The 13,114-nt window shown below is 40.1% G+C and overlaps 3 protein-coding genes across 5 annotated transcripts in view; 1 reads left to right on the top strand and 2 right to left on the bottom strand.

Annotated features, from left to right (window-relative positions):
• The window catches only part of LOC127531869 (zinc finger protein 665-like), a 103,961-nt gene extending 91,906 nt beyond the window's left edge, over positions 1-12,055 (bottom strand). The window contains 1 exon segment of the mRNA XM_051942120.1: positions 11,841-12,055. The gene's annotated coding sequence lies outside the window, so the exon portion shown is untranslated.
• Positions 1-13,114, top strand: part of LOC127531871 (zinc finger protein OZF-like) — a 199,775-nt gene that overhangs the window by 112,610 nt on the left and 74,051 nt on the right. The window lies entirely within an intron of this gene.
• LOC127531864 (oocyte zinc finger protein XlCOF6-like) overlaps positions 1-13,114 on the bottom strand; it is an 81,790-nt gene that overhangs the window by 11,797 nt on the left and 56,879 nt on the right. For both annotated transcript variants that reach the window (XM_051942107.1, XM_051942106.1), the window contains one exon: positions 10,517-10,619. In XM_051942107.1, the coding sequence (XP_051798067.1) occupies positions 10,517-10,534 (18 nt within the window). In that variant the 5' untranslated portion in view covers positions 10,535-10,619. The remainder of the gene's footprint in view (positions 1-10,516; positions 10,620-13,114) is intronic.

The raw sequence follows: 13,114 nt of genomic DNA, 5'->3' as shown, positions 1-13,114 counted from the left end.
CAGCCAGCGAGCCATTGTTGACATCATAGCGAAGCTAAAGCACTGCGCCACGCATTTCAATCATTCTATCCTGGCAAAGCAACGTCTGCAGAAAATTCAATCTGACCTAGGCCTACCACTACACAACATTTTGCAAGATGTGCCAACACGCTGGAACTCTACACTCCATATGATGCAGCGGATGCTTGAACAAAAGCGCGCTTTAAATGTTTATGGAGGAGAATACGGAAAGTTCACAACCCTAAGTGCAGACCAATGGGAGTTGGTTTCAAATACCATTGACACACTTGCACCTTTTGAAGAAGTTACATTGGAGATGAGCCACTCAGAGTCCTCCATATCATGCATCATCCCAAGCATTGCTGTACTTAAAATGATACTGAGAGCTGAGGGCCCTTCCACACGAGGAATCAAAACACTCCGCCAAACTATGCTGCAAAGTCTTGAGAGGAGATTTGCAAAAATGGAGGATTCGAAGATATTGGTACTTTCCACCCTTTTGGATCCAAGGTACAAGGCCAATGTTCTGTCTGCAGCCACACGGGACCCAGTACAGATGTGGATACAGGAGGAACACTCGTTGTTGTCTGCTGTCTCCCCACATGCGTCCACCAGCTCTGACCATGGTAAGTAGTATTCTAAGAGTTGTCCCAGATACGGAGCAGTAAACTAGAAATATGTTGCTAACTTTTACACCTCTATATGTCCACAGATGATGCAACCCAGCCGAAACAAAAGAGAGTGGCTGCTGAGGTGGAAGAAAGACCAAGGCCTGGACTAGTTGAGCAAATGTTTGCAAATATTCTGCAAACAACATCTCCCGATGAGACTGCACAAGAGTCTGACATCTCATCCCAGCTTGATCAGTACCTGCATGAGCCACTGATAGATCGAAAGACTGGTAACCCTTTGGAATGGTGGCAACACAATGCCGTTCGATTCAATCTACTTGCACCCATTGCCCAAAAGTTTCTGTCTGCACCCCCTTCGTCAGTTCCCAGTGAAAGGGTTTTTAGTGAAGTGGGAAATATTTACACTACAAAAAGGAACAGGCTCACAGGAGAAAATGCTGAAAGACTGTGTTTTTTGCATTACAATCTTCCTCTTCTAAAATGGGAGTATTAAGGAAAGTGTCAGATCCAACAAAACACTGTTTACATGCACAGTTCTTTAAAATCTTGGTAGTGTAAGTAGCACACTGCAAATAAGTTTGTTTTTTCATAAATGTTTCAACTTTGCAACTGTTTACATATTTATTCTTTATATTTGTGTGATGCTTCACTTTTTCCATGTTGCATAAATATGAACAAAGGATTTGTTAAGGCACTGAGGACAGTTGATCCAAAGACTGAAGGTTAATGTCCATTTTATTTTTAACTCTGGTATTTCATTTTGTGTTTTATTTTGTGTAATGTGTATATTTGTGTTTATTTATTTCTAATGCCAAACTGCACTACATTTTTATTTATATTTTAGAAGTGTTCATTTTATTGTGTGATAACATTAATCATTGATACTGAGCAATTTGCACTGAAGCCACTTTTCAATTTACAGTTTTACAGTTTGATTTGTTTACAAAATCTCACTCAGGTTACGTTTTGATATTGTATTTTTTGTGTGCAATTTAAAGTTTTATTGTGTGATAACATTAATCTTTGATACTGAGCAATTTGCACTGAAGCCACTTTTCAATTTACAGTTTTACAGTTTGATTTGTTTACAAAATCTCACTCAGGTTACGTTTTGATATTGTATTTTTCTGTGTGCAATTTAAAGTTAAATAAATGTTAAGAGTTCTACTACTGCAATGGTAGAGTTTAATTTTTAGCATACACATGTTTCTTCTTTTAGTGTCGCAAATTCGCAATTGTCTTTCATAATCAATGCTTTGTACATATACTGATATATATATATATATATATATATAGGTATATCGGCCTTGAATATCGGCTTCCAAAATCGGCCTTAGATATCGGCCATCGGCTGAATTTTTTTTCAAAAATCGGCATCGGCATCGGCCTTTAAAAATCCCACATCGGTCGACCTCTATCCACAATGAATTACAACCCCCCTACAAGTAGAATTCTGCGTACATTTCTACCTCAAAGTTTCTATTGACTGTCAGTATACAATATGAAAAGCATACAACATTAACGTCCAGATTTAGGTCTTAATGGCAGCAGGGTCAATTCAGACCACCAACACTTTCTAGTTTCTCCTAGGGGCACAGATGTTGATACCAGTCCAGAAAAGAACTGTAATTCTGCCACTGAATTCTGGATTTGACCCCAACGACCCCGGCAATTTGTTGTGCAGCAGTTACACAAGCGTTCACCATCAAACAACAAAAGCAACAAAACAGTAAAACAGTTAAAGGAATAGGAACGATTAAAGGAAATGTTTTAAAAATGGAAAAAACACAGTAAAACAATTACAAGCAAAATAAAAGCCATTTAAAGAAAAATCAAACAAAACATAAGATAGACAGGGAGATCAGCAGCAATCTTGGTCATTTAGTCAGACGTAGAAAAAGTTTTCAATCAACGATGTAATCAGGTAGAGGACTTTTCTTTGGTCTGCACTGTTTGAGACACCAGATTACATTGCCCACATCAAGAAAGGGATTCTGTGGAGAGGCTGACATGAGACAGTTTTTAGTCTCAGCATGTTTAGCCCTAAAATCATGGGAGTCAAACCTGACATAAAAACTGTTTAGACTTTGAGCCAGCTCTAAATCAGAATTATAACCGCTGAGCTGAACTCTCTCATTGACACATTAATTAGTCCCAGTGATCAGATTCATGCCGTCCCAGACTGAACTGAGGTTGTTCATTTTGAGCTGAGACTCAAGTTTGTCTTTGTATTGTCTTTTGTGGGTCCTGATCTCCTACTTTATTTCCTTCTGTCGGTTATACAGATTTAGTGTATTTCCTTCTCTGAAGACTGTTTTCTTTCTGTACAGTAGGTCTTTAAGATTCTTAGAAAGCCATGGCTTAGTGTTTGGATATAGTTTAACAGTTTTTTTCAGGAATAACACTGGTTTCACAGTCTGTGACCCAGCTGCTCACAACATCAGTCGGTTCATCAATATCAGCTGAGGACTCCTTAAACACGTCCCAGTCAGTAACCTCCAGACATCCCTGCAGAGTGTGACAAACTTTCACTCTGATGTTCTGCACTTTGCCTTGCTTCAGTACAGTAGTAGACAGAGATAAGGAGGATGCAGTTGTGGTCAGAGGAACCCAGAGGAGGGAGGGGGATTTGTAGTGCTTGTATCACTGATACAACCCTTTAAACTACTGGACCAATTCTAGGTTCTGAAGGAGTGGGGAAACAACACTAAATTTAGACCAGAGACCATGTACTTTAAATACAAAAGCCGGCACTTTAGTGAATTTTTGACACAGATTTAAGACAAACAATATTCAATGTTAACAACTGTTCGACAATCCCTGCAGCTAAAATAAAAATAGGAAAAATAAAGGTGCTTCACTCTTTTCCCTTTTTTAGGTTCTTCCTTTCAGTATTAGAAACAGTTTAGTTCACTGAACCACTTTGTTTGAGCAGTTTGTTAGGTTAAACTCTTCATCTTAGATTCAACTACACTTTTTTCATTAGTTTAGACCGGTCTGTTAATGGTTATCTTATTTAGGCTACAAGTTTGTACCTATTTTGAGTTTAGTTATACTCTTGAGTTAACTCTTCCTTCTATTTCACAGGTAAAAAAAAGTAAAACCACAATTCCCAAATGAAAATGAATTGCAACACAATCCCATCTCACTCATAACTGATAATTATGAACAACCATGAACATGTAACATTTCAGTTTCACTTCAAGTTCAGTTCCAATTATGTTCTCAGTTCCAGTTCAGTTGTTTACTCCAACTCAGTTTAGTTCAAATAGAGGAAAAAGAAAGAATCCAATACTCCTACCACTCAGGCAGCGAGTTTACCAACAGCTCCAAAGTGACAGCAGTGTCCTCACTGGCACGATGAAGATGAGTTCTTGTCACTGAAAACAGAGTTCACGGGTCTGGCTCGCCATCTAAAATCCCACGTCGTGTGTGCCTCGTCTCCTCGCACGCCACAGAACAGAAAGTCTCTGACCAATTCAGCAGGACCAAAAAACCTGACCTGCACAACAGGTCATAAATAAAATGAATTATCCTGGCTACATGAACTAAAACTGCAACTCTGTATGCTTGTGCATATTAACATTACTGCTAAGTCGCTCATCAAAGAAGACATGGTTGCAGAGCAGCATTTTTGATTCTAAAAGCATTGTCCTTCAAACAAAATGAAATGTTTTAAATGCAGTGAAACTCTTCCACTAACATGACATGTACTGATACACATTTGGTCTCCTCAATAAACAAAACATTCACCACTAAACAGAATTAACGATTTCCTCCACGTTTCAACATTAGCCCTTTTGCTAGCATCCACGTGCGTACATGTTGCTGAAAAAGTTTACCATAAAACAAATCAAAACTCACCAAAAACCGTTGCGGTTAACTTCAACACAATCCTCGCGCATCAGCAACCGGGCTGGTTTCTTTTCCCAATCTCCAATAAACTCGTTTTAAAGAAGTTTCGTTCATTATTTTTCTCTGCTTTTCTCCTCTCCGTCTGTCGTCTGCTCTCTGCTGCGCTGTGCAGTGCACGTTTTGGTTAAAGGCACGAGGCAGCAAAACGCTTAAAGGGGAAGGAGCGTTGTAATTTTTAACAGCCATACTTTTAATCATTTTAATTAAAGGAGCTTTCTGACTGTTTTTAACTGACTTTCAATTAATTAAATGAACATATTTCAAGCAAATGAACTTATTTATGCATTTTAATCATCAGATTTTAACTCTTGGTGGATCAGATGTAACCTTTTCAATGTTTTTATGTATTTTAATTAACTATTTATTTATTGATGTCACGTTTTTAGGTGGGTTACAGATGGACTTAGAAGCACCTTTCACATTGTTCTAACAGAGATCAAAGATTTTGTCTCATCTAGTGGGACATGTGATGTACTGATGGAAGTCTCTCAGTGTGTGTTTTAGTGTGCAGTGGTTCATGTCTCCCTGACTGATGTTAGGTGCATCCGGGGAGTTGGACTGAAGTCTCTGGATGACCTGATGGATAAGCCCACAGGTATTTATTTCACTGGCCTTTGGATGGATATAGACAAGTTTCACAAATACCTGGGGAAATTTCTGAGGCAGATGTGGAGGGCACAGTGAAGCAGAAAGCAGTTCTAAGTCAGTAGTGCAGTTTCTCCAGGACAGTGTCAGATTTACACCAGCGCTGTCCTTGTCCATTTGGAAGACCCATTTGAGCCCAAGCTTTCATTTGCTGGCCGATGTTGCCTCAATATTTCCACATAATGTTCTATCCTCTTGATGCCATCTATTTTGTGAAGTGCACCAGTCCCTCCTGCAGCAAAAACACTCCCACAACATGGTGCTGCCACCCCCATGCTTCACAGTTGGGATGGTGTACTCAGGCCATCCTCAGCAAGCATCTTCACAAGGTCGTTTGCTTTTGTTCTGGGATTGATGAGCACATTTCCCTCCAAAACAATCCTAACCTTAACCAATCTCCATCTTGAGCAGTAGGATGGCTTGACATTCCCATGGTGTTGATCCGTTCATGTAATTGTTTGGACAGATAAACGTCAAACCACAGCAATCTGGAAATTGCACCCAAGGATGAACCACACCTGTGGAGGCCCACAAATGTCCTCCTGATGTCTTGGCTGATTTCTTTAGATTTTCTAATGTCGTCACACAAGGAAGCAGTGTGTTTGAGGTGTGCCTGAAAATACATCTTAATCTATCAAAAGCTTTCAAAGTCAGGACATCATTATCTTGAAGGCATAGCAATCTTAGTGTATGCAAACTTCTGATTGTAGAATAGAATGACTTTATTGATCCCCGAAGGCGAATTCAATTGTTTGGTCTTATCTTTTGCTTTTGAATTAAACAGTCCGATTGCTGATGGCAAGAAAGATTTCCTGAATCCTTCAGTCCTGTAAAACAGCGATAGGAGCCGTCCACCGATGTTTTGTTGTTCACTGAGGCAGATGTGAAGTGGATGATCCATGTTTGTCAGAATGGCCTCCATCTTTCTAAGTGTCCGTCTCTCCACCTCATCCTCCAATGTGTTCAATCCGATTCCAACTACACAGCCAGCTTTTTTAATCAGTTTGTTCAGACGCCTTGCATCCTTGTTCTTTATACTGCCTCCCCAGCAGACTGCAGCATAAAACACGACACTTGCTACCACAGACTGATAAAACATCTGCAGCATCTTACTGCAGATGTCTATTGATCGAAGTGTTCTCAGGCAAAAAAGTCGGCTCTGGCCCTTTTGTAGATGAAGTCTAAATTTTTAGACCAGTCTCAGGTGGACATTCAGGTGGAATTCAAGTTAGTACATGTAATTTGGATGTGTACATACAAATTGGTGGTCATCGACTTCTACGAGCAGAAGCTGACCTGGCACAGTGGAGACGAGGAGCAGTAAAAAAGAAAAAAAACATGCGTGTCGAGGTTTAACGCCGAGGAGAGCAGATAATCATGTCTAATTACATGTATACATGTAATTATAACATGAATTCAAGTTAGTACATGTAATTTAGTACATGTAATTTGTATGTGTACATACAAATTGCATGTCCTAAATTGAATTCATGTTATAATTACATGGATGCATTGCAAATGGTGTCAACATGTCATGATATCTACAGGTATGGCTCTAAACTAGACCTTGTGACACAAAACGGGCATTACACTTTTTGAAGGGAGTCACCTTTAACAACTAACATTTCAAAAATAACAAAACATACATAATACTACAATTGGAATGACTACTAATACTTGTATCCCAATTTAAAGTACCGAAAAGCAAAAAATGATTTTGACATTACCCATGCCATTTTGAGTAAGAATATCTCAGTAACTACAAATATAACCCTGCTGCTTTTTGTACAGTGATAGAAGACATATGGAACTGTCTTGTAGAAAAATTTGGGGTCTCTGGTACCTGTCCCACACTGAGATTTTTGCCACCAAAAATAGCCAATTCAAAATCTCGTCCAACTTTGGGAGCTAATATTTTCCACACTGAGGTACCTAGAAAGCTCCAGTTTGCTAAGTTATCACACAAGTTTGTGTAGAATGGAACCCAGGGGTGTTCGAACACTTCTGTGCAGTATTTCTAGTACTTTTAAGTCCCAAACCTCACTCATGAGTAGGTATCTCTTAATCTTTTAGCATTTTTAGCTAGTCCCCATGGCCTGCAGAGTGTAGGAAAACACCCGGGGATGTTTGTGGGGCACTAGCTCCATGCAGAGGCCTTGTTTACCAACTCACAGCTCTCTGGTATCTCTAAAGACTGAGAATTTACCACTTAAGATGAAAAAAAAAAAAAAACCTGGCGAGGCTTTTCTTAGCTATTTATAGCCCAAATTCTGAAAATTTCAGACCCCTACAACACAAACTATTTGAGCTACAGGCCTACATTTTGCATAGAAAGTACTTTTGCAACCATCTAGTGACATACAAATTTAGGACTAATTTGAAGATGGTCACCATCTGGTGAAACCACACGGAATGACCCCTTTGCAGGTATGACTGTGTCTCTACAGAAGCTGATGTATTCACTAAAACAATTAACCTGTCTGTCAGTGTTCATACTGTCCTCATCTGTTTCCAGAAGCACATTCCAGTCTGTTGATTCAAAGCAGTCCCTTAGAGCTTCACTAGCTTGAGGAGTCCATCTTCTGATTTGGACTTTAGTTGCAGGCTGTCTCAGCACACAAGGTTTGGAACAGGTCTGCAGATAAACCAAGTTATGATCTGACCTGCCCAGTGGTGGTAAGGCAGTAGCTCTGTAAGCTTCTTTGACACTGGCATACAGCAGGTCTAGGGTTTTATTCTCTCTGGTAGGGCAGTTAAACTGTTGTAAATCCAGTCAGATGAGAGGAGAGGCTGATATGATTGAAATCTGATATTATTACAAGTGCCTCAGGATGTTGAGTCTGTATCCTAGCAACAGTATCATGCAAAACATCACATGGAACCAAGTCAGTTGCCTTGGGTGGAATGTAAACAAGTATTGTGATGATGTGACTGAACTCCCTTGGAACATAGTATGGCTAAAGTCCATAGTCAAGTCCAAGATTGTGAAGAAAGTAATTTAAAGATAATTTTGGTCATCTTAACTGACATAAAGCAGGAGAAGCATTGCCAGATTTAATGTCAGATCGTGTCAATTAAAAAAAGGGTTATGTGTCGTTTTATACAGTGTAAGTAAACTTCTGGGTTCAACTGTCTGAATTTCTTGAGAAGGAAAAGGCTGGTAAACTCTGTCAAGTAAGATGCAGATGTTGAGGTCTCAGAGAGAACTCAGGCTTATTACGGCCCTAAGGTAACAAAGGTTTTGAAGCAGACAAATAAAGATCTTAAAGAAGAAACATTATAAGTTAATCATATGATTATGCTGGCTAAAATATACACCTATATTTTTTTGAAGTGTTGATTTGATTAAAGTAATGATTCAATGATTTATTATGTTCAGATTGAGAAGAATGATTTAAGAAGTGATTCTGTGTGAAGTAATCCTTGGTTAGGCTCTGTGTGTGCGTACAGGCCTCATAAGCTTGTGTGTCCAGGCCTTAAAAAAGCAGAAGTGCAGTAAACAACAGTCACCATGACTTGGCAGCCACAATGACATTGCAGCCTCCTCAGAAAAAAGGGAAGTTTGGGAAAAACCCAAAAGGGTGGGCTGAAATGTGTGTGTGCTAAACAGAACGTGGACACTGTGTATTGCTGTAACAACATGACTTCTGTATTAACTTTGTATGTGATGACAAAGTTGATTGCATAAGTTAGACGGTGTCAGAGCGGCGTACCTAGCCAGTTTGTGTGTTGGAGGAGTATAGAATGGGAGAGCAGAGACATTACGGGGGAGTTGTTCGCCGAAGCCGCCAGAAGAGCAGCAAAGGGAACTGGCCAGAGTTCTGAAGAATCTTCACCTTCCTCTTTGCCCGAGAGACGGGAAGCGACCGGACTTAGGCTCAGAGATCGCTGAGGACATCGTTGGAAGCAAAGTCTTTGTCTGACTTGTTCAACAAGTGAAGACCACACTTCTGCCAAACGGAGAGTCCTAAGAGGTTCTGCAGTTATCCAGAAGAAACAATAGAGGGAAGAACCGACTACACCGAAGAGGCAAAGGAGGCAACAGCACCGGGCTGTTCCCCTCCCCGGGCTGGAGACCCAGTGACCCACTACGCCTGAACAGACGAGGGTTTCCCATCACCACCATACCACAGAGAAGACAGCTGGGGCGTAAGCACTAACGTTCCAGCCAATTCCAGAAGATAACTGCCAGACCGCGATTGGCTTACAGGACTCCTCCGCTCCCCCTGCCGAGGGATAAGATCCTTTGTCCACAAAGAAGACATCGTACCGAGTCCTCCGGACAACTGAGTGCTTTCCAGACGCAAGACAAGACCGAGTGATACGGTAGTGGCCACGCTGTTCGCTCTCTCTCCTAAATTTAATAATTAGAGAAGATTGTCAGGTACGCTCAATTTATTTACTTAGTCTCATTTTTAATCAGAAATAATTAATTGTTTTAATCATGAATTGAAGCTGTGCTCTTGCTAAAATTTGCTTAATAAAAAGCTGTATTGCATTTAAAGAGAAGCCTAATGAAATTATTATAAATCACTGAAAATCTGCATAGTGGTAAAAAAGTTAAGTTGATTGTGTGCATTCAAACCAATGGTTCTTAAAGGTTACTTAGTCCAAAGTGAGAGTGTTTAAACATTACCCCTGAGGTTAGTTCTTTCCAAACCTCTAAAACGAACCCAGGAATAGCACCAAGTGCAGGCAAGTCCTTATGAGAGAAGCTGACCGATAACGAATGTGTAATGATAGATCAATTCTACCACTTAGAAAGGCTGCTTTGGTGGGATAGCATTTATCAGATAAGAGGGGTGAGACATTCGGATGCAAGGCAGTTAGAACCTGGGCGAGTGTCTCTCGATTCCAGCTTAATTTATTCTGCTGAAACCTGTTAGGTGAAATACTAATAGGCAGATAGAATCTAACCCTTTAAACGGAGAGCTGGACCAATTTTAACCTGAGGCAAGGGTTAAAAAAGGCTAGACTGGCGAACAACTCACAATGCTCAAAAGTATTATTCTCTACCAAAGAAATGCTGCTCTTTACCTTCCTGGACAACTTGCTGAAAAACAAGACTTTTCTTCCGTTACTTATCTTCATCACCATGTAAGACATTTTCAGAAAGTATGATCAGCAGCTAGTTCAGCCTCAAACAAAAACAAGCAGCTTCCTAGCAGTCCACATTATATCCTCAGTACAGCTGCTTCTGCAGAGCTACATCTCTCCAGCCAACGTCACCTGGCTTTGGTCGGCCCATCGAACCAACTGGAGCAACTTTAGACATTTTAAAGAACAAATGAATGATAATAATGTTACAGTGGTATGTTTCTCACTTTTTGTGAAGAATCCATGTTTCCCTCCGTTGTTGAGCTCAGACTAAATGGCTGCCAACATTCCTCTGCTCCTCCGTCAGACTCTCCTCCTCCTGCCAATCACCTGTCACATCAAACCATCTTCATTAGGATACCACTCTATACACAAGTGTCAGAGTGTCCATATGTTCATCAGCCAACACAGAGGACACATTTCAACTCAATAGTTTCACTTTTAGCTCTTTTCAGTTTCACCTAAAACTGATACAAATGAACTTAAACTGTTAAAAATAAGGAACACAGACAGAAAACAGACATGGAAAAAGAGAATAAAGAGAACATAAAGATGCTACTGCAGGTGATTCAAGACAGGACTGCTGGTAGAAAACTGTTCATGCTGTAAGTTAGTGAATGTATTTTACTGCTCAGTGTTCTGTTTAAAGGCAGCTCTCACTCTCTGTTCTTTGCACTCTCCATAGTGTCAAGTGTCCTCCCACTTTCAATGACAGGTGATTCTCATTGATGATTTTTCTCACAGTTTCTGCAGTTTCCCCACTTGAAAAAGGATGTTTCATCTACCCAGGGTTTGAGCAGGACTCCACTCATCAATCAGACAGTTGCTTTCTTTCTTTTCCCTCTTTTATTTTGCAGTGGTCACAAATTCATGAGATACAGAGGTGGCAACTCTGATAGATTAAGGTGAAAAACCTTTAAACAGAACACAAAAGGACAATGTTCACATTACTGCATTCAGCAAATAGTAACAACCATTCCTCATGGACATTTTCACCACATTGGCAAATGCTACTCCACTCACTTTATGTTGTCCAACCTCAACACCACATAAACTGAAGCGACAAATCATGGCATGAGCAATATTCAACCCAATACTATACCACACATGAATTTATCTGCATTCTGAAGAGTTGATTTTAAATCACAGTTTAACAAATTACTCTGAGCATTTTTATCAAATTTTTTTTAAACCATTTTATACTTTTTACTTCATGGTTCTAAAATGATTTAAAGTGCATAAAGTGCTTTTTAAAGTGCAATCCTTTCCAGATCCAATAAATAAATAAAGGGCATCGTAAAAACCCACCATTACAAACAGGATGAATTCACTGGTCTTAGCTGGAACCCTCTAATTAGCACCAATTAGCCTGCAATCTTATTTTCAACTGAACAATTACAAAACACACGGAAATTATTGGGAAACAGACAAAGTTTACAGCAAGCCCCTCGTGGCTGTTCTCCGTGGCTAATGCTAATGCTAACACATACTGCAGTGGCACACATCGGCAGCTTAAACAGTCTTTTAGAGTCTCCAGAATTCTGCTCTTACCGGCTGCAACCCGGATTTTGGAGATGAAGGCAATCCTGCACAGTTTGCTGCAGATCTTGATGCTTTCCCAACAGAAACTCACGGTCACTTTGTTTGAACGCGGTCATTCATTCTCAGTTCCTCCTCAGTCCTGCGTGTGTCCCCTTTTTTTGCCGCCGGTGGCAAACCTGCAGCCGCAGATTGTTTCCGCCCCAGCTGAGTGTAGGACCTGTGCGTAAATGCTTCTCCTTTGAGTTCTCATCTCCTTCCAGTTTGACTTGACACATAGACTGCTTTGCACTCTGTGTCACCTGTACCTTCAGAGCTCTGAATAAAAGAACAAAAGATTTATTGCAAAGAACAAAAAGGTTTTGCCTCCACAGCAGCTTGTTATGAAAATGATTGTATTTGATGATTGAATGTTCTTCTTCATTGTAATACTGTGTGATGTGTGCTAAAAGAGGAACAAGGACACGAGCCATCATCAACATCATTTCATCTTACATGTCTAATTAAAAATATGACATTATCTAAATATGCACTACTGTTCAAAAGTTTGAGGTCAATTAGAAATGTTTTTTTCTTTTTCTTGAAATCATTTTTTTCAATGACAATAGCATTAAATAAATGATAAATCCAGTCTAGACCTTGTTAATGTGGTAAATGACTATTGCAGCTGGAAATGGCTGATTTTTAATGGAATATCTCCATAGGGGTACAGAGGAACATTTCCAGCAACCATCACTCCTGTGTTCTAATGCTACATTGTGTTAGCTAATGGTGTTGAAAGGCTCATTGATGATTAGAAAACCCTTGTGCAGTTATGTTAGCACATGAAAGTGGGAGCTTTCATGGAGAACATGGAATTGTCTGGATGACCCCAAACTTTTGAACGGTAGTGTACAGAAGGATATGGAAATCATAACGCAGTGTTTGAGCGGTCGTAGGTGAGCTGGTGTGCTTGAGCTGCAGTGAGTACTGGAGAGGACTTTATAGATCTACATGCACCACCGTTCAAAAGTTGGGTTTTCATGTTTTACATTTCTAAGTGACCCCAAACTTTTGAACGCTCGTGTTTGCGTCAGTAGACTGTTTTCTGCTCAAGTCTGCTAAAATTGGATCCAAGCTGTTAACCTGCACACCAACTGACCTACAAGAGCTGCCGTGTTCATGTGCTGGGGATGCACATTTTGGATAATTGGTGGCCTTAAAAAAGAACTGAATTATCATTTGCATGAAACAAAGCCAGGAGACATCATGATGTGACTGGTTCAGCAGGCTTTGAGTGACACTGA

Source organism: Acanthochromis polyacanthus, chromosome 22 (assembly GCF_021347895.1).
Source record: "Acanthochromis polyacanthus isolate Apoly-LR-REF ecotype Palm Island chromosome 22, KAUST_Apoly_ChrSc, whole genome shotgun sequence".
Classification (NCBI taxonomy): Eukaryota; Metazoa; Chordata; class Actinopteri; family Pomacentridae; genus Acanthochromis; species Acanthochromis polyacanthus.
The sequence above is the reverse complement of the archived record's forward strand: the minus strand, read 5'-3'. Positions and strand labels throughout refer to the sequence as shown.